Genomic DNA, 20,891 nt, shown 5'->3' with positions numbered 1-20,891 from the left:
CTGGGAACCACTGGTTTGCTTTTTGTATCTATAACTTTGTTTCTGTTTCATTATGTTTGTTCATTTGTTTTTTGGTTTTTTTTTAGATTCCACATATAAGTGAAATCGTACAATATTTGTCTTTCTCTGTATGACTCGTTTCACTTAGCATAATACCCTCTAGGTTCATCCATGTTGTCACAAATGCAAGGTTTTATGGCTAATATTCATACATACATATATGTATGTTGTATGTATGTATATGTATGTATATTTCACATCTTCTTTATCTGATCATTGATGGGCACTTAGGTTGCTTACATATCTCAGCTTTTGTGAATAATGCTGCAATGAATATTGGGGTGCATATATCTTTTCTCATTAGCGTTTTTGTTTTCTCTGGATAAATACTGAGGAGTGGAATTACTGGATTATGTGGTAGTTCTGTTTTTAATTTTATGAGAACTTTCAAAAGCTGTTACTGTTTTCCATAATGGCTGCACCAGTTATATTCCTACCAATAATGCATGAGGGTTCCCTTTGAATCAGTTTTCACTTTGTGAGAATAACGGCTGACAGCATCAGCTGACATGACCCATTGGATTGCGGGCGAGTCTCTGTCCTACTTGTTTGCTGGAAGCATTTACCAGGCAGCTGAGCAATTTTTTTTTTTTTTTACTAGCCTGATTCCCACACAGAAAAATAGAAAGAGGATATGGGACCTTTTGAATGACATTGTTGTCTGTTAGTAGAGCAGCTCATTAACTTTTCCTTTGTCCATCTATCTTAAGGGCTGCATTTTTTCCCTATTCTCATGCAGATGAATTAAACTGCTATCCTTTGTGACCATATCTTCTCTCTCCCACCCTCTAATGCCAGGCAGGGCCTTGGGTCTTAAATTCTCTGGAAATCCACCCCCACCCCTCCCGTGCCTTGGTAGCAGTAAATGTTCAATACATTTATTGAATTAAGAAGAGAAAAAAAAACCCTGCAAAGTAACCCATAGCCTCATCAGGGGGTGTGATTTCTGCAACTGTCACATTGGCTATTTGGACTTATACAGAGAAAGCTTAGATCCTGTTTTTAAAAAAAATAAGAAGCTCATAAAAAATGCTCTCTGTCTCTGCCCCCTCTTCTCAGGATGGCATGCCCAGTGATGAAAGTATACATCTTTTGGAAGTCACCTTCCTAAACATTTGCATAAGGCTTTCCTACAGGAAAGCTTCAGCATGTCAGCTTCAGCAGTGAACAAAAGTAAGCCTGCCTGCCCTCTTTTATTTAGGCAGGGAGTTCTGCTCCCTCTTAGCGCTAGGCCAGGTCTCAGTCCGGCCCATTAGGTGGTCTGCCGACCCCAGTGTTCATCATGTTTGGAACAGTGGGCCATGGTATTTTGTTCTGCTCAAGTGCTCTGGAACATCCATGGAGTAGCTTTCCTGAATGTGCAGTTTCTTGTTTTCTAGAAGAATGTCACCGAGCAGGAACACAAGCAGTCCATGCAGCTCACTTTCCGCTCACTCTGCACGTATTTTAGGTAAGTTTCTAATTCTTCTCTTGTCCGATACTGCAGATCTTCACAAGGTTGTTTTCCTGAGCTCTCCCTTCCTTTCAGGTGCTTTTGGAGTAACCATGTACTTCCCTCAGTCAGCCAGGTTTCTAGAGTGAGGTATCACTGGCCTTCGCCGTGACTAAAATAGTGGTAGAACGATAGTCTTGTCAAGAGCTGGCTCCAGCCCCAGTCACTGTAAGACGATTTAGAGTGGAGCTCACTGGGAGTCTCCTTGAACACTTCAGTTTCTACGTAATTTTTGAAGACAAAAATAGAAACCGCAAGAGTTTGGGCTAAAAACCCAACTACGTGAAAGCCCAACTGCAGGGGCACGGAGCGGTAGTTCAGCAAACAATGTGCTGGGAGCGGTGACGTGGAGACTGCCACCTGCTCTGACTACCAGAGAAGCTTATGGGCCTGTAGGTTGCATTATTGGAGGTGTAAAGTCTTGAAGGAGGGAGGGGATTAAAGCCTGAGCAGTCTGCAGGTAGACTGTGCCTTGTATGGACACCAGGCTTAGAGAAGTCTATAAGATGTCTTCAGAATCAAGTATCAAGAATGATGAAAGGACCTGAGGCTCATGTGAAGAGCCTTTGAAGATGCAGGGAATATTTAGCCTGGATTGTCAAATTAGCAGTCATGAAATTAGGTGTATTTCCTGTTGGTAGCCAAGGTGATTTATTCATCATGTTTATTCCCTGGCATCTTTTCTAAGGACTCGAAGATTTATGGGCCTGTGCTTACATAAGGACTTATGGATGGACAGTGGCACAGACCCCACTGGAACCCTGACCTTTTCTGACTCAAACCCCTCACATGCCATAGAACTGACACTGAAAACTTGCTGGGTTCTCTTTTGAGGTAGAAAGCATGAAAATCCCCTTCCTGACACGAGGTGTCATGACTGCTTTGTGTCCTTCCAGTGATAAGGATCCTGGCGGCCTTCTGCTGTTACCTGAGAAAGGCGACCTGGCTGACATGGACATCAGCGAAGTGCTAGCGGTCATGAACACCCTGCTGTCTGTTGCCGCTCGAGAGGTAACCAGTGCCGCTCCATTTCCTTGGCTTCTTTAGGAGACAGGGAGGAGCAGTCATGGCTCCTTCCGCTTTAGCCCTCGTTTTTGGTGTGACTGTAACTCCATGCCTTTGAGCACAGAGCTTCCCTGCCTGCCTTTGCTCCACGTCAAGTAAGGGGACGTTTTGCCCCGAACAAGTGAGGGGACGCTTCCCTGCCTCGTGGTAGTCGGCCAGCAGTAAATACCCGAACGTGCCCATGAAGACTGCCTTTGAAGAAGAGGAATGGGTACTTACCGATGCCCTGGTGTCAGTCAGTGAACCCAGCACTGAGTCATGTATTTGTGCTGTGAATTCTGTGGGAAATCACTTACAACTGTTTTTAAAATTTATGATTACTTTGCAAATCTTCAGGCTGATCAAATCTGAAAGGATGATCTCTTTTCTGTGCTAATGATTTTTAAAATACTTTTTTCCTTTTTTTTCAACATGAAGGGGGAAAGCTTGAGAAAGGCTTTTTGGAGGAGGTGGTACTGGAGCTCCTCATGAGCCCACTAGTAGCGTCTGACCAGGCAGAGAGGGAGGGGTGTTCTTGCTAGAACAGCATGTGTAACCGGTGACAAGATGGGGAGGAGCCGGAATTTGAAGAGGAGAGTAATAACAGTTAGACTTTGAGCATGTTGGGTTTCTGGTCTGGCAGGACTTCATGTGACAAAGTCTGGTTGAACACTTAAGCTGAGTCAGTGCTGGGAATGGAGATTTGCCATCATTAACCAACCAGTGCTGGTTGAAGCCGTGAATGTCGGTGTCCTCTCATCACCTGTAGGCATCTGCGTAGATAGGGTGGCCGGGAGAGTAAGAAGGCCTGGCAGGAAGAAATTCAGGAGGGATAGAAGCAGAGCGAGGAGGGAGTTTGAGAAGGACCGTAGTCGGCAGAGCCCTCAGGACTTAGATCAAAGGGGGAGGCTTTCTCTGGGCAGTGACCAACGCCTTTGAAGAATGGTATCAGAGAGTGGTGGGGCCCGAAAAGGTAGAATGACAGAGAGGGGAAAGGCAAGGGCAGCAGGTGTGAGCAACCCTTTCAAATGGAATACATGTACCAAAAAAATGTATGTTGATGGGCAATTTAAAGAAATGGCTATTTTAAGAACCAGAATGTTCCCAGTATTTTTGAAGTCCGTTCTTACCCGCTGTGCTCTTCCATGGCTCCCCTTCCTTCTTCCTCACCAGAGGGAACCACCATTTTGAAGTTTATAGTCATCACACCCTTGTTTTCGTTTCCAGTTATGCCTACATAGCAGGCCTGTTCCACCTGGTTTGGGCTTTAATGGAATCATATGGTGTGCAGTCTTCTGGGACGAGTTTTTCTTCACTCAGCGTTTTTGAGAGTCATCCATGTTGATGTGTGTGCTACGGTTCGCCCTCCTCCCCCACCCTTCACTGGTTCACAATATTCCTCTTACGCATCTGCTACAATTTATTTATCCACTTTATTTTGGAGGGATAGTTGGGTTGTTTCCAGTTTGGGGCATTTACATGGAAATTTTATGCTTTGTAGATATAAGAATTTATCTCTAGAGGTTAGGTGATTCTCCAGAGAAACTGGAGAATTAAGATGGTGGTTAGAGAGCCATAGGGGGATAAAGAATTGTTTTGTAAAATGGGTGTTTTGTTTTAGTTTGCAGTGGTGTATAGCCGATTGACAGTGTTGTAATAGTTTCACGTGTGCTAAGTCACTGTAGTCGTGTCCGACTCTTTGTGACCATACGGACTGTAGCCCACCAGGCTCCTCTGTCCATGGGATTTTCCAGGCAACAATACTGGAGTGGGTTGCCATTTTCTCCTCCAGGGGATCTTCCTGACCCAGAGATCAAACCCATGTCTCATATGTGTCCTGCATTGGCAGGCGGGTTCTTTACCACTAGCACCACCTGGGAATAGTTTCACACGAACAGCAAAAGGACTCAGCCACACATATGCATGTGTCCATTCTCCCCTAGACTCCCCTCTCATCCAGGCTGCCACATAACATGAGCAGAGTTCCATGTGCTATATATAGTAGGTCCTTGTTGGTTATTTGTTTTAAATATAGCAATGTGTCCATGACCATCTAAAATGCCAGAGACTTGATTGAAGGCTCAGAGGAAGGAGCCAGAGAAAAAAGGAATTTTTGAAGATGAGAGAGAGGAGGAGAGACAGACAGAGAAACAGAGAGAGAGAGAAGGGGAGATAACTAGGGTGCAGGGCTCCTAAGGGGCAGCAGGGGATGGCCCACAGAGTCGAAACCATCTGTAAAGGTTCTGAAAAACCAGAGAACAAGAGAGGAGTTTTCATACTACCATCTTTCTCAGTCACTTTGGGGTTGTAACTATTCCCCACTTGCCTAAATCTCTTCACTTCTGACAGCTGCTCTCTTAGAGAACGCCCTGGCTGTGTTCTGCAAGTGACCTTGTAAACGCTCTCCATTTGTCTCCTCTTGTGCAGTGTGAGCTGTTGATGGTTGATGGAGCTCAAAGGGAGGTGGGCTCTGTGCTCTCCTCCCTGTTCTGGTCTGTCCAAGGGAGCCTGCTCTCCTGGTGCTACCTGCAGCTGAAGAGCACTGACTCTGGAGCCAAGGATCTTGCCGCCGACCTCACTGACAGATGTAAGTGTCAGTACAGAATCCATGAAAACAGACAGGTGTTTGGGTTTGGCTCTGTGTGTGTGCTGTCATCTTAGTACTTCATGCATATTGTAGAGTGTATATGGTTTTCGTTTCGTTGTTACAAATCAGATCTGTCTTCGGGTTGTTGTTTTTTTTCCTTAAAATAGAATTCTGTAGCATGTCTTTTTGCTCTGAGTTTCCTTTCTGAATGTGGTAGTGTCCCCAAATGTGTTTATTGAAGGGCTGAGTCATTTCACAGCCTAAACATTGCCTCTGCAGTCACACAGACTCTGAGATGAGTGCTGTACCATCCTCTTCCGTACAGTCTGTCTTCCCTCTTTCAATCAAATTATCCAAAAAAGGAAGTCTCCAACTTTCAAAATCTAAGGTATATGTGAGCACTTCTGTGATCCTTGCTGATACTGAAAATTTTCAGATTCATGTCCCATAAATCCCCAGAAAATCATAGGAAACCCAACAAGTTCTGGGAATTTATGGAAAAATCAGTTCCATCAAACCTGATCTCAGAGCTGTGTCAAAAACCAACAGCTGGCTTGGTCAGCCGTGTACTTTCATTTATAAAAATCACACCTCCACCCCACTGAAAAGTAGCAAAGACAAAAAAAAAATCCCTCACTTTTAAGAGTAAACTTCTACTGAGGTTCGCAGTGGTTTTCCCTCCCAGAGGAAAACACTTGTAGGACACTTGATGGCCTCATGGACTTCCCTGGTGGCTCGGCTGGTAAAGAATCCGCTTGCAATGCAGGAGACCTGGGTTTGATCCCTGGGTTGGGAAGATCCCCTGGAGTAGGAAAAGGCTACCCACTCCAGTATTCTGGCCTAGAGAATTCCGTGGACTATAGGCCATGGGATTGCAAAGAGTCAGACACGACTGAGTGACTTTCACTTTCACTGATGATCTCATGGTCTTTCTGATGAAGTTCCTCCACAGCTCCTGTGACCCTCTCCAGCTTTGTCCTTGATGGTGACCAAGCAAGTGATGTTTCTACCATAGAAACTATTAACTCTTCTCCTTATGTTTTGGCAGATGTGGGGCAGTTTCTGGCACACGTGAGAGTGATTTTGGAATCCCTTTTGTCACAGTATAGCGGGAAAACCATAGTAGAAAAATTATGTAACTCGGTGTTTTCGATGGCAGCTCGCCAGCTGGTAAGACAGAGCGGCAACTGTTTGTAAGAGGCGGGAGGGGCTTGGTCATCTGCATCCCTGGCTGACTCTGAGGCGGACGCTGAGTGCTTCATTCATCTTCCTTCAGGTCATCTTTCTGCTGGACTTCTGCACATTGGACATTTCACACTGCACACTCTTGAGAGAGTTCAGTGCCCTGACAGAGCTGCTGAAGGAGCTCTGCAGTGACCCCGAGGGAGGAGTGAACAAGGTACCTCGAGCTGGCGTTTGAACGTGCCTTATAGCCCCTCTCAGGGGCACCATGCCCATGTGTTATGAGACATACCACTCAGTACAGGTCTACACAAATAAGTTGCCTCTAGAAGAGCTCCCTCTGTCTTACCAGTATTTTTTCAGTGTTTATCAACTTTATCAGTGTTGGTTTTGCCAACAAGGATAATTGCCAGTCTGGGTTGATTTGGCATGGTCAACATTAGACAAGAGACACTGAGGAAGCTGTACATAGATTATTTTCATCATTGTGTAGCACATGATGTTATATAAAAACCATATAAATGATTAACCAGATTGAAATCCAGAAGGGAAAATCTGTTGTTGAAAGGCAAATTAGAGGGTTTGTTATTTAAAAGCATTTTCTCCCTTACTCAATCTGACAGGACTCAAAGCTTTTTCAGTGTCTTCTTTGGATCTCACAACTCTGGGGAATTCAAAGGACATATATTTAAAAGCCCATTTTAAAGAAAAAAAAGCAAAGACTGAAAAAAGGAGGGAGAAGACAGGATAGGCTCGGGTTTGCCAACGTCCCAAATAGGGGTGTCAAGTCTTTAAACCACTGGAAATTCACACTAGTACTGGTTTCTAAGAAATAGTTCTCACAGATAGTCATAATTAAAAAAATAAAAGCTAATCGGAGTTACTATAGTGCAATAGAAACCCCACGTGTACTCTGCTGAATAAACGCATAGTGTATCTTGGTCGATGCGTATACATGAGAACGTCAGGTGTAGCCTTAGCCCGTGTGGTGATTTGTGTGGGGGTGTCAAAGGCTGCCATCGGGGGCGCTGATGCAGGACACAGCTTCCTGTGTGTGGATGGATGTAGAGTGACAAAAGCCCTCCTCTCGACTCGTTTGTCTGCTTAGCTGGATGTCGAGACTTGGCAGCAGGAGCGCCCTGTGGTGTTACACACGTGGACCAAGGAGTCTGCCCACAACTATGAAAATAACTGCCACGAAGTGTCTGTCTTTGTCAGCCCAGGGGCAACCTATTTCGAGGTGGAATTTGATGAGAGATGTGAAACTGAAAAAAGGTACAGCTCATCTGTTCTTTTCTCCCCAAGCAATAATGGATCAAAAATGAGAGAAGGAAAGTGATAGAGGTTGTGCTTTCACAGGTATGATTATCTGGAATTTACCGACGCCAGAGGTGGGAAAACACGCTATGACACAAAAGTTGGCACTGACAAGTGGCCCAAGGTGAGTGGTGTTTCCAGAGACTCATAGGAGGCCTGTTTCCGCAACAGTTCTCCTTTTATCAGCCTCGGGATAATAGAGATAATGGTCTTTGAAGGGAAGTACTTATATTACACTTTTGTGAAAGGAAGTGTTGATACCAGAGTTCAGCACCTGTTTTGTGATTAATGTTTTGGGGGTACAGCCATGGCAATTTGTTTATGTTTCGTCTGTAGCTGCGTTGGCATGGCGGGGCGTGGTTGAGTCACCACACAGAGACTTTATGACCCAGAAAGTCTAATAACTTGCTCTCTGGTTCTTCATAGGAACGATTTGCTGCCCCTGGTGTATATCACATAGTCCAGAGTACATGGCGGATTGTTATCCTTAGTAAGAAGGGCCGATCGGTCCAGGAAGGCCCCAGCCATGGTGGTGAAAGCTAGGATTCTCTCATAGTTAGGGCCACGTGGTCTCTGGGGCTGGGAAGTTAAGTGTTGCTTCACTGTCAGCGGTCTTGGTTGGCAGCAGAGGAGCAGGCAGGATGGTCTCTGGCTGAGTAGGTGGTGGGCAGATGGGCATCTGAGATTTAGGAAACCGACCAGCAGTTTTCAACTTTGCTTCTTCATAAGGTGCAGTGGTGAATTTTCTGTTTCCTTACTCCGTTGTTCATTTCTCCTTTAGTACTTTGGGAGGGGGTGATAAGACATAATGGTGAGAATATAGGCCAGTTTTAAATTTAGACTTTTTTGAGTCAAGAAGAACACGCTTCTTACTGAAATGCTGCCTTCTCTAATTGGTTTGACCACATGACTTCTTTGTTTGTCTCTAGAAAGTGACCTTTAAGGCTGGTCCCCGGCTGCAGTTTCTCTTCCACTCTGACAGCAGCAACAATGAGTGGGGCTACAAATTCACCGTCACCGCCTACGGCCTACCTGATGTCGCTGTGTCTTGGGGGCTGGATTTACAGCTCCTGGTGTCCCGGCTGATGGGACGCCTTGCTTCCCAGTGCATGGCACTCAAGTCCGTGCACCGTAAGTCCTTGAACTGTCCCTTCCCTCCTTGCTACAGCCACACTGAAGAGCAAAGTGGTACCCCCGTCCTGTAAGTTGTCTCCAGGCAGAGCAAAGGGACTGATAAAGTTCCCTTTCAGTTTCCTTGCTGCTGCTGCTTCTGCTAAGTTGCTTCAGTCGTGACCGACTCTGTGCGACCCATAGACAGCAGCCTACCAGGCTCCGCTGTCCCTGGGATTCTCCAGGCAAGAACACTGGAGTGGGTTGCCATTTCCTTCTCCAATGCATGAAAGTGAAAAGTGAAAGTGAAGTCGCTCAGTTGTGTGCAGCCTAACCAGGCTCCTCCGTCCATGGGATTTTCCAGGCAAGAGTACTGGAGTGGGGTGCCATTGCCTTCTCCATCAGTTTCCTTGAGAGCCAGCCAAAGTAAAATGTCCCCTTGACACCAGTTTAATCAAGTTGCTTGACTCGGACTCTGGGGCACATCACCAGGGCCACAGTGGTTTCCCTGTCTATGGAGGACGAGTCAGGGAGGGGGCTGGTTTTGGCAGCACTGTCCTCATTTTTTTTGTTAAGTTTTGATACCCTCCAACAAGAAGGGAGAAATTCAGAATAAGTTAATTGTATTCTGTGATTATGTGACTATTTATGTGAATATATGTGAACATGGATTTTACCTTAAAGTGACTCTTCAACTTATGTGTTAAATTCATCCAAGAATGAATGAAACAAATAGAATGAAGCTTTCTAGTGTAATCTTTTTCCTGTATTATTTCTTGAGTTTTTCTCCTTTTTAAAGTAAAACATCATGGAAAAAATCGCATAATGGAAAAAGGCTAAGGGGAAAAGCCATTTTTAATCCTAATACCCAGGCATAGCTATTATTAACATTTTAATCTATTTCTACCTAGTCTTTTTTTCTTTGTTTATTGATAAACACATATATGGTGGGTATTTTTCTATTACTATTATTCTTTTTACAAGCTTGAAAGTGAAAGTGAAGTTGCTCAGTCATGTCGGACTCTTTGTGACCCCTTGGACTATGCAGTCCATGGAATTCTCCAGGCCAGAATACTAGAGCAGGGAGCCTTTACCTTCTCCCGGGGACCTTCTGAACCCGGGTCTCTTGCATTGCAGACAGAATCTTTACCAGCTGAGCCACAGGGGAAACCCAAGAATAGTGGCGTGGGTAGCCTATCCCTTCTCCAGTGGATCTTCCCAACCTAGGAATCGAACTGGGATCTCCTGCATTGCAGGCGGATTCTTTACCAACTGAGTTACCAGGGAAGCCCTTTTACAAGTTTAAGTTTACAAATTATGAGCATGGCATTTCTAAGTGGTCTCCTGTTATACCCAAGAGATGGTTCACATTCTGTTTTCGGTTTGCTTCATGGCTTAGTTATTTCAGAGGGATCTCGCCTGAACCTGGCATACAGAATGGCAGCATTTGGGGACTGCCTGATGGTTGCAGCTCACCAGGGTGTGTGTTTATGAAGGGTCACAGTTAGGTTCTGCCAAGTGTGGGGAATTCCCTGCAAGTCCTAGTGGCCAGGTTTTTTTTTTTTTTTTTTTTTTTTTTTTAAGCCTTTCCTTCATCAGTTCAAAGATTCTCAGTATATTAAGGGAAAAATAGAACTCTCATAAGCCTCCTTCTTCTCTTTGCAGAGTTAGGCAGTAACATGGCAGTACCTCAGGCAAAAATGGCATTAGTCCTAAACTCCCCCTTGTGGAAACCTGTCTTCAGGCACCAAATACATCCAGAGTTGGGATTAGAAGCAAGCTGGCCCACTCACCCACCCCAGGATAATAAGGAGGTATTTACTTTTCGCTTATCTGTGTATTTGGAATGAGAAATGTTTACTGATGTTTGTTACTTTAAATTATAAACATTTGTGTATGTATCTTATCACCCCCCACGAAGCTATTAGCTCCTCGAGGGCAGAAACTAGGGTCCTCACAGGGGCCAGTGTAACGGGTGTTCAAAAGTATCAACTGACAGACTCTGCAGTGGTAATATAGTAGGTGCTCAGTAAATCTCTCTTGATGGCCTTGTTTAAATGAGTTGAGTTTATTTCCTGTGCCTGCTGAGTCACACTTAAGAACAGATGGTGTATGCTATGCTTATTTGTTCTCCACGGGACAGTAGCACATTATTTAGGCTTATAATATTATAAACTAAACAAGCTTTTCCACTATGTCTTTTTCATCTCTGTCCCCCTCTCTCAGTTCTACTACTTTTCTCCCTTCTTCCCACTTTCCCCCACCCCAGTTCTTCAGTAATTAGTGGCTGGATCCAGGGACTCTTCTTAACTTCTCTGCTCCTTCAGACCCTTTCTTCTTGTATTCCATGGCAGTCCACTGTCTTCTCTTACATGTCTCCACTCCCCCTGCCTCCTTTATTGACCTCTCTTCTTCCTTCTTCTATAAAAAGTGGGCTTCATTCAGGCTTTCTCTGCTTTCCTGCAACCCACAAAGATGTTATCTTGTCTCCTCTCTTCTGTCGTCACATCTGTGTGGAAAAAACCTAAACAATCTGTTTCCAGCCCTGGTTCTTCTCCCAGGCTCCAGTCACATATGCCTATCTTCCTGTTAGGTTATTTCCATTTCAGTGTTCTGACTCCCTTTAACTCAGACGTGTAAAACCAGGATGTCTCCCTGGACTGTTTGCTCCTGTTACTGTCATTATTGTTCTCCCAGGCATAAGCCACTGCGACCTAGCATCACCTTTATCCTCACCTTCTTCTCCCCTTTCCTTCCAGTCAACTGCAAGCCCTGTGGATTCTTCCTTGATATCTCTCTCCGTTTCCTCTGTCTCCATCTTTATCCAGGCCCTCATCTTGCACTTGCATTGTTACGTTGGTACCTACCAAGTTTGTTTGTTTTTTTTTAAATCACTGCATTATCTTGTCATTCCACTGCCAAGCACCATTAATGGCTCCCCGTTGCCCACAGGGTGAAGTCTAAACTCCTCAGTGTGACAGTCAAGGCTCTCTACAGTCTCCTTTCACCTTACCTATCTGACTCTAGTTCCCACCACTCCCCAGCTGAGACTTCAGGCCAGGTCAGTCTCCCCACTGGCTCTTAACTTCTGCTAACGGTTGTGTTCCTCAGGGCCAAACCTGCCCAGTCTTCAGGGTCCAGACCAAAGCCCATCCCCTCCAGAAGGCTTTTCTTAATTACTTTAACCTGCCAGGAGCTCTCTCCTGTGAATTCTCAGCATTGATGTCCCTTCTAGGCATTTGGCACTCGATAATCTCTATGCTTTATGATAGTGGTAGTTTAAATGCTTTTAATGTTTTATGTATGTTTACCTTTTTTTTTTTAATAACCTGTGTGTCTGTCTGATCTCCCCCAGATAGACTGAAACTTCCTGAGAGTATGCACTGTGTTTTATACTTCTGCTTTGGCCTAGTAGTTGTTCAGTAAACTGAATTTTTTTAATGAATATGTTAAACATGATGGTTTTTCTTGTTTTTGTTGTTCCCAGGTTAAGAACATCCCTGATGATCACTGCCATCAATTTCTTCTTGATTTTGCACAGTCAGATCCTGCCCAGAACTTCTGTGGGCCATATTCAGAACTTTTCAAAGGATTCATACAGGCATGTAGAAAACAGGCCCCAAAGACAGATATAGTTGCTGGTTCCACTATTGATCAAGCTGTGAACGCCACCTTTGCTGCTCTGGTGTATCGCACTCCAGACTTATATGAGAAGCTGCAAAAATATGGTAACTTATACTACAGGGAATATTTTTGATCTGAAGGCCAATTGCTAAGTTTTAAGAAAGCTTTTCTTAAGTGAAAGTTTTAAAATACTTTGGAGCATAAACATCCTTCTACAACTATAGACTTCATCTTGTCACTCCTACTGTGCCAATCAAGAGATTCGTGACCAATTTATAGTCAGCAGATTGCAATATATAGCAAGTAGCCTTGGGTTTCCTCATCAACAGGTAATTTATCTTTATCCGGAATTCTCATGGAAGACTGCTGAGAAGTTTAATGGAAAGAAAACTTAACTTGGGTTGTAGTTCCAGCTCACAAACTAGAAGTTGTGCAGCTTCAGATTAATCAGATAACCTTTCTGCACCTGAGTATCCTTATCTGTAAAGTTTAGAGTTGATAAGCTCTAACATGTGAAGAAATTCCAATCAAAACCAAAGATGTTTTGATAATTGAATGTGTACTAACCAAGGAAGAAAATGCAGGTATTAACTCTTATCTTTAGACTTGCAGCTTCTTGGTAGCATATTCCCTGCTCAGCTTCCTTTGTCAGTAGCATGCTCCTTGCCATTTCTTTCCCTCACGCCCCTAGGGATACCCTCTCTGTGTATTTACAGTAAGTACAGACTAGAGCCTTAACAGGAACCACAAAGAGGGAGAGTCTCTCCCTACTCATAATCTTTCAGGGGAAAAACATTTCAAACCCAGTGTAAAGACAGGGTATGACTGTCCCAAGCACGTTGGCAGGATGTCTGTTCCTTCCATGGTGCCAGTGAAATTAGCAGAAAACAAATGCTTCCTTCCTTAGAGTAAGTAGTTAATTGATTATTGTTCTAATTAGTATTATTACTAAGGATATTATTAGCATTGCTACATTTATTGCTTAGTTCTTTGTGTCTCACATTGCAGAGTTTATTTCCGGAGGTCTAAAACATCTCAATTACTTGCTCAAACCTTAATATTTCCTTTAAGAAGCTGTTCAAATAAATAAAATTACACTGAAGCATGAGTGACTTAAGGAAACAGCTGTCACACGGAAGAGTGTTATCTTTGTTATGGGATGGGGGTGAACTGACGTCATCATGGTTTTGGGAAAAAAAAAATTCAGTATATGTTTTCATAGTCAAATTGTAGTAAGAGAACTTGACAATCTTTGTTACCTGTGCAAGCTGTCAGTGGAAGGATAAAAGCCTTGTGAGTAAAAAGCTGAGATACAGAAGGTTTCCGGCTGGGGGAGAGGTCCCCCAGCTCTTTTTCCAATCATGTTCGTATCTGCTGTTGAGATACACAAATCAAGTATGGGAACAAGAACTATTTCACTGTGTACAAGTTGTTTCTAGAATACCTACCACAGTTGCTTTGAAGGAGGCACAATTGGTCCCAGTCCTTTCTGTCCCTGCCTCTGAGGGACTATCTGTGGATGCTTCAAGACTGATCTACTTTGAGAGTGGTCCTTGTCTGCTAACTTATCTTTGTCTAAAAACTTGTCACCCTTTTGGGTTAGAAATGTATGGGAATTTTTCAACTAGACTAAGCTGTTTGAGGGCAGGGGCCATGTTTGTTTTTCTCAGCATCGCATTCCCAGTACCTGAAGTAGAGCCTGGCACATTCTAGGTATTCAGAAAATTCATTGCATCAACTTTGGGTCAACAGAGTGTCACCCTGTTCTCGTATAGAATCCTTTGCTGTTTGTTTGTTTTAATATTTATTTATATTTGGCTGCGCCAGGTCTTAGTTGCAGCATGCAGGATCTTCAGTTGCAACGTGCGGATCTTAGTTGCAGCGTGTGGAATCTAGTTCCCCAACCAGGGCTCAAACCTGGGCTGCCTGCACTGGGAACGTGGAGTCCTAGCCACTGGACCACCAGGGAAGTCCCTCCTTTGCTTTCAAGATGAAAAGAAGGGACAGGCTTCATAGGATTCATTACCAAAAAAAAAAAACTTAAAAATTTTTTTCTAATTATAAAAATAATACCTATTTATGTAGAAACTTACAAAGTACAGAAAAGCTTAAAGTAATTATCGACTGTAATTTCACCACTTCAAGAACATTTTTCTATGGTCATTTTTCTATGTATCTACCTGGCTTTTTAGTTATATGTATATATACGTATATGTACATACCATGTTTTTACTATGTTTTATTTTTGAAATTATTTATTTTATTCTATTTGTCTGCACTGGGTCTTCATTGCTTCATGCAGGCTTTCTCTAGTTGTGGCCGTTAGGGACTGCTCTTAGTTGTGGTGCAAGGGTTTCTCGTTGCCGCGGCTTTTCTTTTTGTGGAGCCACAGGTTCTAGGGCTCATGGTCTTCAGTAGTTGCAGCACATGGGCTCAGTAGTTGTGGCTTACAGGCTCTGGAGCATGGGCTCAGGCTTAGTTGCTCCACACCATGTGGAGCCTTCCCAGATCAGGGATCAAACCCATGTCCCCTGATTTGCAGACAGATTCTTATCCACTGCACCACCAGGGAAGTCCCGTATACTCTTTTTAAATAATATAATTTTGTATATACTGTTTCATAACCAACCTTTTTCACTTAATATATACCCTGAATTTTCATCATGTTAATAATTTTTATTTTGCTTTTACTATTTTTTATATTTTACCTTAATAGTACATCCATTTCAGATGCTGTTCATTTGAAAAACAGTTTGAAGTAACATAGGAACCCATTACAGGTGTTTGTAGTTTACTGATGGTTTTCCCCCAGTCCTCTCTTACTACAGACAATGTGCAAGTGTCAGGGGAAGAGGTTTCCTGTGCAGAGATTGGGAAGTGACTTTGGGCTTAATGTTGCAGTAGTGAATTGTGTTAACTGAGTGTAACCTCTCCTTTCCCCAGTAAACAGCGGGGGCAAGACAGCCTTGAGTGAGGAGTTTGCACAGGTGTATTCCTTGGCTGATGGGATTCGAATATGGATGGTAAGATGTTCTTTTGCGATTTTTATATATTTTGAGTTTTTCTACCATATCTTTGAATTAAGGTAAGTAGCTCTCTTCTCAAGAATATAACTTTAGGAATGTTTTTAAGAACTAAAGTTCAGTGATGCACATGGATAAAGGATAAAAAATAATTTAGGACCCTTGAAATCATAATTTGGTGAAGTTAGATTGTCAGAGTACACAGGAGTCAGTTGAGACCCCCTTACTTGCCTTCTTCTGTACCCCAAAGGCTGCTTGGTGGAACCTAACCTGGTAGACTAGGAGAAGAAGCATTGCGGTAGATTCTGGGCAACTGATGATGGTTTTCGGCAGAGAGGAGGCCTTTCTCAAAGGAGAGGGCCTTCTGCATTTTGGAGAAGTGATTCTGCGGCATTCTTTGTGACAGCAGTGAACTTGGGAGAGCGAGACGCCCATTCGTAGGGATATTGTATTACCATATCGTCCCATACTACGGTGAGAGTAGACGGAGTAGAGCTGCCGTTATCAGCATGGACGGCGCTCACAAGTGTGACGATGAGCAAAACATAGCAAGCTGTAGAAGGCGTAGGTATGGTATTCCTCAAATAAAACTTAAACATTAGCCAGATCTCTCTGTCATGTACATAAATACGCAGTAAAATTACACAAGTGCATGGAAATGATAAGTAAAGGAGAATTCTTTTTATTTCTTAGGTGTGGAGATGAGTAGGTAGTATTATTTATATATATTTACAACCATCTTAATTAAATATTGTATAGTAATTGAGAAAGCAATCTTAAAATCAATGCTGCTGCTGCTGCTAAGTCGCTTCAGTCGTGTCCAACTCTGTGCGACCCCATAGACAGCAGACCACCAGGCTTCCCCATCCCTGGGATTCTCCAGGCAGGACATTGGAGTGGGTTGCCATTTCCTTCTCCAATGCATGAAAGTGAAAAGTGAAAGTGAAGTCGCTCAGTTGTGTCCGACTCTAGCGACCCCATGGACTGTAGCCTTCCAGGCTCCTCCGTCCATGGGTTTTTCTAGGCAAAAGTACTGGAGTCGGGTGCCATTGACTTCTCTATTAAAATGAGTAGAGGATGGATAATAAGATTGAAAGCAAGAGGGGACTTCCCTGGTGGTCCAGCGGGTTAGACTCTGTGCTTCCATTGCAAGGGGCATGGGTTCTTTCCCTGGTTGGGGGACTAGGGTCCCACATGCTGTGAGGCCAAGAAATAAAAAAAGAAAAGAAGAAGCTTGAATGCAGGAGACTAGTTGTGATAATTAAATGAAGATGGCTTCTGCTACTTGGGAGGTAAGATAATTAGACTGTGTGATTGACAGGTATGGTGAAAAGGCAGATAGAATTTAGGACTGTTCTCGTGTTCCTGGTGGGGGTGACTTGGTGAGTGGGGAAAGTATTAACCAGAGTAGGAAGAATGGTCTTGGATCTGGGAGTGGGGAGCTAAGTTCAGTTTGGGACATGTTAAGTATGAGGACACCTAGGTTATCTAAGATATCTAGCTGGAGAATTTAATACATATAAAAGAATATACATCTCAAGGCAGAGGTAAGAATGACTTCAAATCATTGGTAATAGTTTAAAAAAAAAATAGTTGCATTTTTCTAGGAACAGACAGCCTTGGACAAAGTCCCTGATGATGAGAACATAGTTGGTGCTCAGTGTTGACTAGATAGATAGGTGGAGACCCGGATGAACAGGATCTCTCAAAAGAAATTTAAAGATATCATCGTCAGAATGGTGGGCAGAGAATCAGTGTACTGACAGTGTATTGACAGAGAAACCAAGGCAGTTGTTCAGTCGTGTCCAACTCTTTTTGCGATCCCATGGACTGCAGCCTGCTAGGCTTCCCTGTCCTTAACTCTCTCACGGATTTTGCTCAAACTCATGTCCGTTGAGTCAGTGATATCATCCAACCATCTCGTCCTCTGTCTCCCCCTTCTCCCGCAGTAAAAGAAAGTGTGTCTGAAAAGTCAACTCCCACAGACAGCTAAAGTGAAAAGGGTTTGGCAGTTGGGACAAAGCATATTGTAGACTGCGCTCCTGGTTCAGCACAGGACAGACTGCCAATGACTGGACAAGATGCCAGCCTTCTCTCTTAAGACCCTGGCCTCCATACATCGTTGGTCTTCTGCCTGGGCTGTCAGCACCGTGGCACACACTGTGACCATTGCCTGTGCCGGTACTAGAAGCACCGTTCTCTGCCCAGCAGTCTTAGCCTCACTTAGAGGCAGCCTCACCTTCAGAGCAGGATAGAGATCAAGTTTTAGTTCAACCTCTGCTGCAAACTGGATTGTGATTTTTGGCCACACCACACAGCTTGTGGGATCTTAGTTCCCCAACCAGGGATCGAACCCATGCCACTTACAGTGGAAACACAGTGTCCTAAAGGCTAGTGCTAACCAAGACCACACTTCTTTATTAGTAGGTCAGCTTTAGGTAAGGGCCCCTCCATCTCCAGCGTTCTAGAATTTTTTTTTAAAGAATAGGATCGTGGTTACAAATCCCTCCCATATTAGACATAGTTGAAAAGGAGGTAGTTTTACAGATAGACCTTTAAGCAGCTTCAAATTCTGGATTATTTCTAGGACAAATGAAAGCAGTTGGGTCCTGTGTCCTCACCATAGGGCTATAAAGTTCTCTGGGATCTCAACACTGTGTGCTTTTGAAGTGTTAATAGTTTGCTGTGGCTGCTCTTCCTGCCCTGTCTGGACAACGTAACAATGTGGCTCAAACCCTCCCCCAGTTAGAGATGAAGCAGAAGTCCCTGATGAACCTGGGGAGTGAGGCAGAAGAACAGCGCGGTCCAGAGGCTGCTGAGGCAAACCCCGAGAGCCTGGGTGAGTGCCGGCTCCAGCTGTCATCTATCTCTGGGCCTTCCGTTCCCATTTCGTAGGAAACCAGCGACCCATCTTCTGGGTTAGTTTAGTTGAAGCTGTGTTTACCTAGAGAAGGTAACACAGGCACTAAAGGTCTTTTCCAAGAACGTGTCACAAATAGGGAAGTGCCAGTTGTTAATTGTTCATTGTGTTTGTGCATTAGTCGCTCAGTTGTGTCCAACTCTTTGAGACCCCATGGACTGTAGCCCACCAGACTCTTCTGTCCATGGAATTCTCCAGGTGAGAATACTGGAGTGGGTCGCAATTCTCTTCTCCAGGGGGTCTTCCCAACCCAGGGATCGAACTGGGGGCTCCTTCATTGCAGGCAGATTCCTTACCATCTGAGCCACCAGGGAAGCCCAGTTGTTCATTAGTATGATCCACATGGAGCCTTTTTTAAAAATACCTCTCTTAGGAGGCACCAAGTGCTTTTTGAGCTACAGCTCATTATATTTTTCAAAAAGTGTGTGTTTCTTGGTAATGTTATTACTTAAAACTCTCTTTAGTGAAATACACTGAAGATTTTGCAGAGGAAATAATGTGATGCTTGGGATCTGCGTGGAAATAACTCAGGGGGTTGTGGCGGGTCGGGGGGTGGGGTGGGGGTGGTGGTATTGGGAAAGACTGTCCTTGGATTGATAGCTGTTAAATCTGGGTGAGGGGTACGTGGAGGACTCCTTATACTATTCTGTCTATATTATATTAATATGTGTGAAAATGTGCACAATAAAACTTAAAGTGTGCTGATAGTGTTAGATTTTTCTGTGTATAATGAGAGAAAATATGATTCTCTTCTCTCGCTAGATGTGTACATCCCTGAATTGAAGGTATTTCCTGTCCTAAATTGTAGACTTTAAGTAGATTATTTTCAGTTCCAAAGTAGGCAACAAGTTTCATTTGGACTTTTTTTTTTCATTCTCCTTCTTGCTTTTTTTTGCGTTCAGCGAAAGAGTGTTATCAGAAGAGTCTTCTACTATTGAAATTTTTGCCCACGGGTGGAGGTTCAAAAGAAAGCTGTGACAGGTCGGTGGCCGTGGATGACACAGATCACCTGCAGCCACTGGACAAGCGCCAGAGGACAAGCTCTGTGGTGGAAGAGCATTTCCAAGCCTCCGCATCGCCCACCGAAGCAGCACCCCCTACTGCGGGAGACCGGAGCCCCGGCCCGGATGTGCAGCCCACGCTGCCCCCCAGCAGTGGCGCTCCTGCCTTGGAAGTGTCCTCCGTCCCAGCAGAGGAGCCCTCGTCACCTTCCACTCCCACCCGGCGGCCTCCCTTCACCCGGGGGCGACTCCGGCTGCTCTCCTTCCGCTCGATGGAGGAGGCCAGACCGGCGCCCACGGTGAAAGAGAAGTACCCTGTGCTGAAGGACCTCATGGACTTCATTAAAGATCAGTCACTCTCCCACGAGAGGTGAGCACCTTCTCTTTTCACCTGCAGGTATCCAGTCTCATCAAAGACTCGAAGTTCATGTTATTCATAAAAATGAGCAAATACTACTTGGAGGACAGACCAAGATTTGTCTTAGAATCTTCAAGAAAAAAGCTTTTTTTTTTTAAAAAAAAAAAAGAGGTATTTTTTTCACTTGAGATTTGTACATTATGGTATATGTAAATTATATCTCAGTAAGGTACTATTTGGATTAAAGAAAAGAAACATTTGGTAGCTGCCAAAATAAATCTGTCTTATTTTAACCCTGGGAAAAATTTTGGATTTGATGTTTTCTGACAACATTACTTGTCAGTGAGCCTACACATCTGGAAGTGTTGCATGTTTTAATTTTCTGTCTGAAGTTAGTCCTGTTTACCACAGAGGCAAAGTTCCTTTTTAACTAATTAATTGTTTAACGTGAGTCACTGGGCTTCCAAACAGTGAGGTGATTTGTAATGTTGCTGAATAATAACTAAAAGTAGCAAACAAGATCCCTCACAATAGTATTTCCTTTTTACTGATATGGCCTCAGAACTCTGGGCAGGGGTCTGTTTTCTTTCTGCCCCAGCTTGCGAGTTTTCTGGGTGTTCCTGACTTGAGTTCTGTCTCCAGTGTTGTAAAGGTTCTCTCCTTGAGGAAGGCCCAAGCCTGGAGCATCCTCGAGGTGCTGAGGATCATCCAGTGTTGCACTGAGTCCCTCGGGCAGCCTCACTGCTTCCACCCGCCTTACATCCTTTTCCTGCTGGAACTCCTCACCTGCCAGAAAGAGTTTACCAAGTAAGTCCGAAGTGCGAGGGACTGAACCCATGTCTCCTGCTTTGGCAGGCAGGTTCTTTACCACTGAGTCACCTGGAAAGCCCTGAACTGCTTCTTTCACACCCAAGTAAATATGTCAGGAAAATGGAGATAAGAGGAGAGGATTAAATCTGTAAAGAACACTTCACATAGTACCAGGGACTCTGGTAGTGGTGGGAAGGGTGGTTTTTATATTAATAAGGAAAGATTAATAATAGTCATCTCCATACTCCTTGTGGGTGTCCTTCTTGACACAAGCAGATGAGTCATTGCTGTTTTGTCTGCTTACTTTCTGCAGTTGTTACATTTACTTTAGTTTCTCCACCACTTTGTTAGCTTGCTGCTTCT

General features: G+C 44.0%; 1 protein-coding gene across 2 annotated transcripts in view; it reads left to right on the top strand.

Annotated features, from left to right (window-relative positions):
* Positions 1-20,891, top strand: part of ZZEF1 (zinc finger ZZ-type and EF-hand domain containing 1) — a 94,733-nt gene that overhangs the window by 37,455 nt on the left and 36,387 nt on the right. The window contains exons 17-30 of one of the 2 annotated variants that reach the window (XM_070389246.1): positions 1,443-1,510; positions 2,449-2,563; positions 5,024-5,183; positions 6,232-6,353; positions 6,460-6,582; positions 7,474-7,640; positions 7,725-7,806; positions 8,612-8,813; positions 10,458-10,606; positions 12,280-12,520; positions 15,360-15,439; positions 18,185-18,278; positions 19,262-19,730; positions 20,361-20,525. In XM_070389246.1, the coding sequence (XP_070245347.1) occupies positions 1,443-1,510; positions 2,449-2,563; positions 5,024-5,183; positions 6,232-6,353; positions 6,460-6,582; positions 7,474-7,640; positions 7,725-7,806; positions 8,612-8,813; positions 10,458-10,606; positions 12,280-12,520; positions 15,360-15,439; positions 18,185-18,278; positions 19,262-19,730; positions 20,361-20,525 (2,237 nt within the window). Of the gene's footprint in view, positions 1-1,439; positions 1,511-2,448; positions 2,564-5,023; positions 5,184-6,231; positions 6,354-6,459; positions 6,583-7,473; positions 7,641-7,724; positions 7,807-8,611; positions 8,814-10,457; positions 10,607-12,279; positions 12,521-15,359; positions 15,440-18,184; positions 18,279-19,261; positions 19,731-20,360; positions 20,526-20,891 lie in introns of both variants that reach the window. The other variant, XM_070389245.1, reaches the window with a different exon arrangement.

The sequence above is a fragment of the Bos mutus genome, chromosome 19, assembly GCF_027580195.1.
Source record: "Bos mutus isolate GX-2022 chromosome 19, NWIPB_WYAK_1.1, whole genome shotgun sequence".
In the NCBI taxonomy this organism is placed as follows: Eukaryota; Metazoa; Chordata; class Mammalia; order Artiodactyla; family Bovidae; genus Bos; species Bos mutus.
This window is presented reverse-complemented; position numbering and strand designations above follow the sequence as displayed.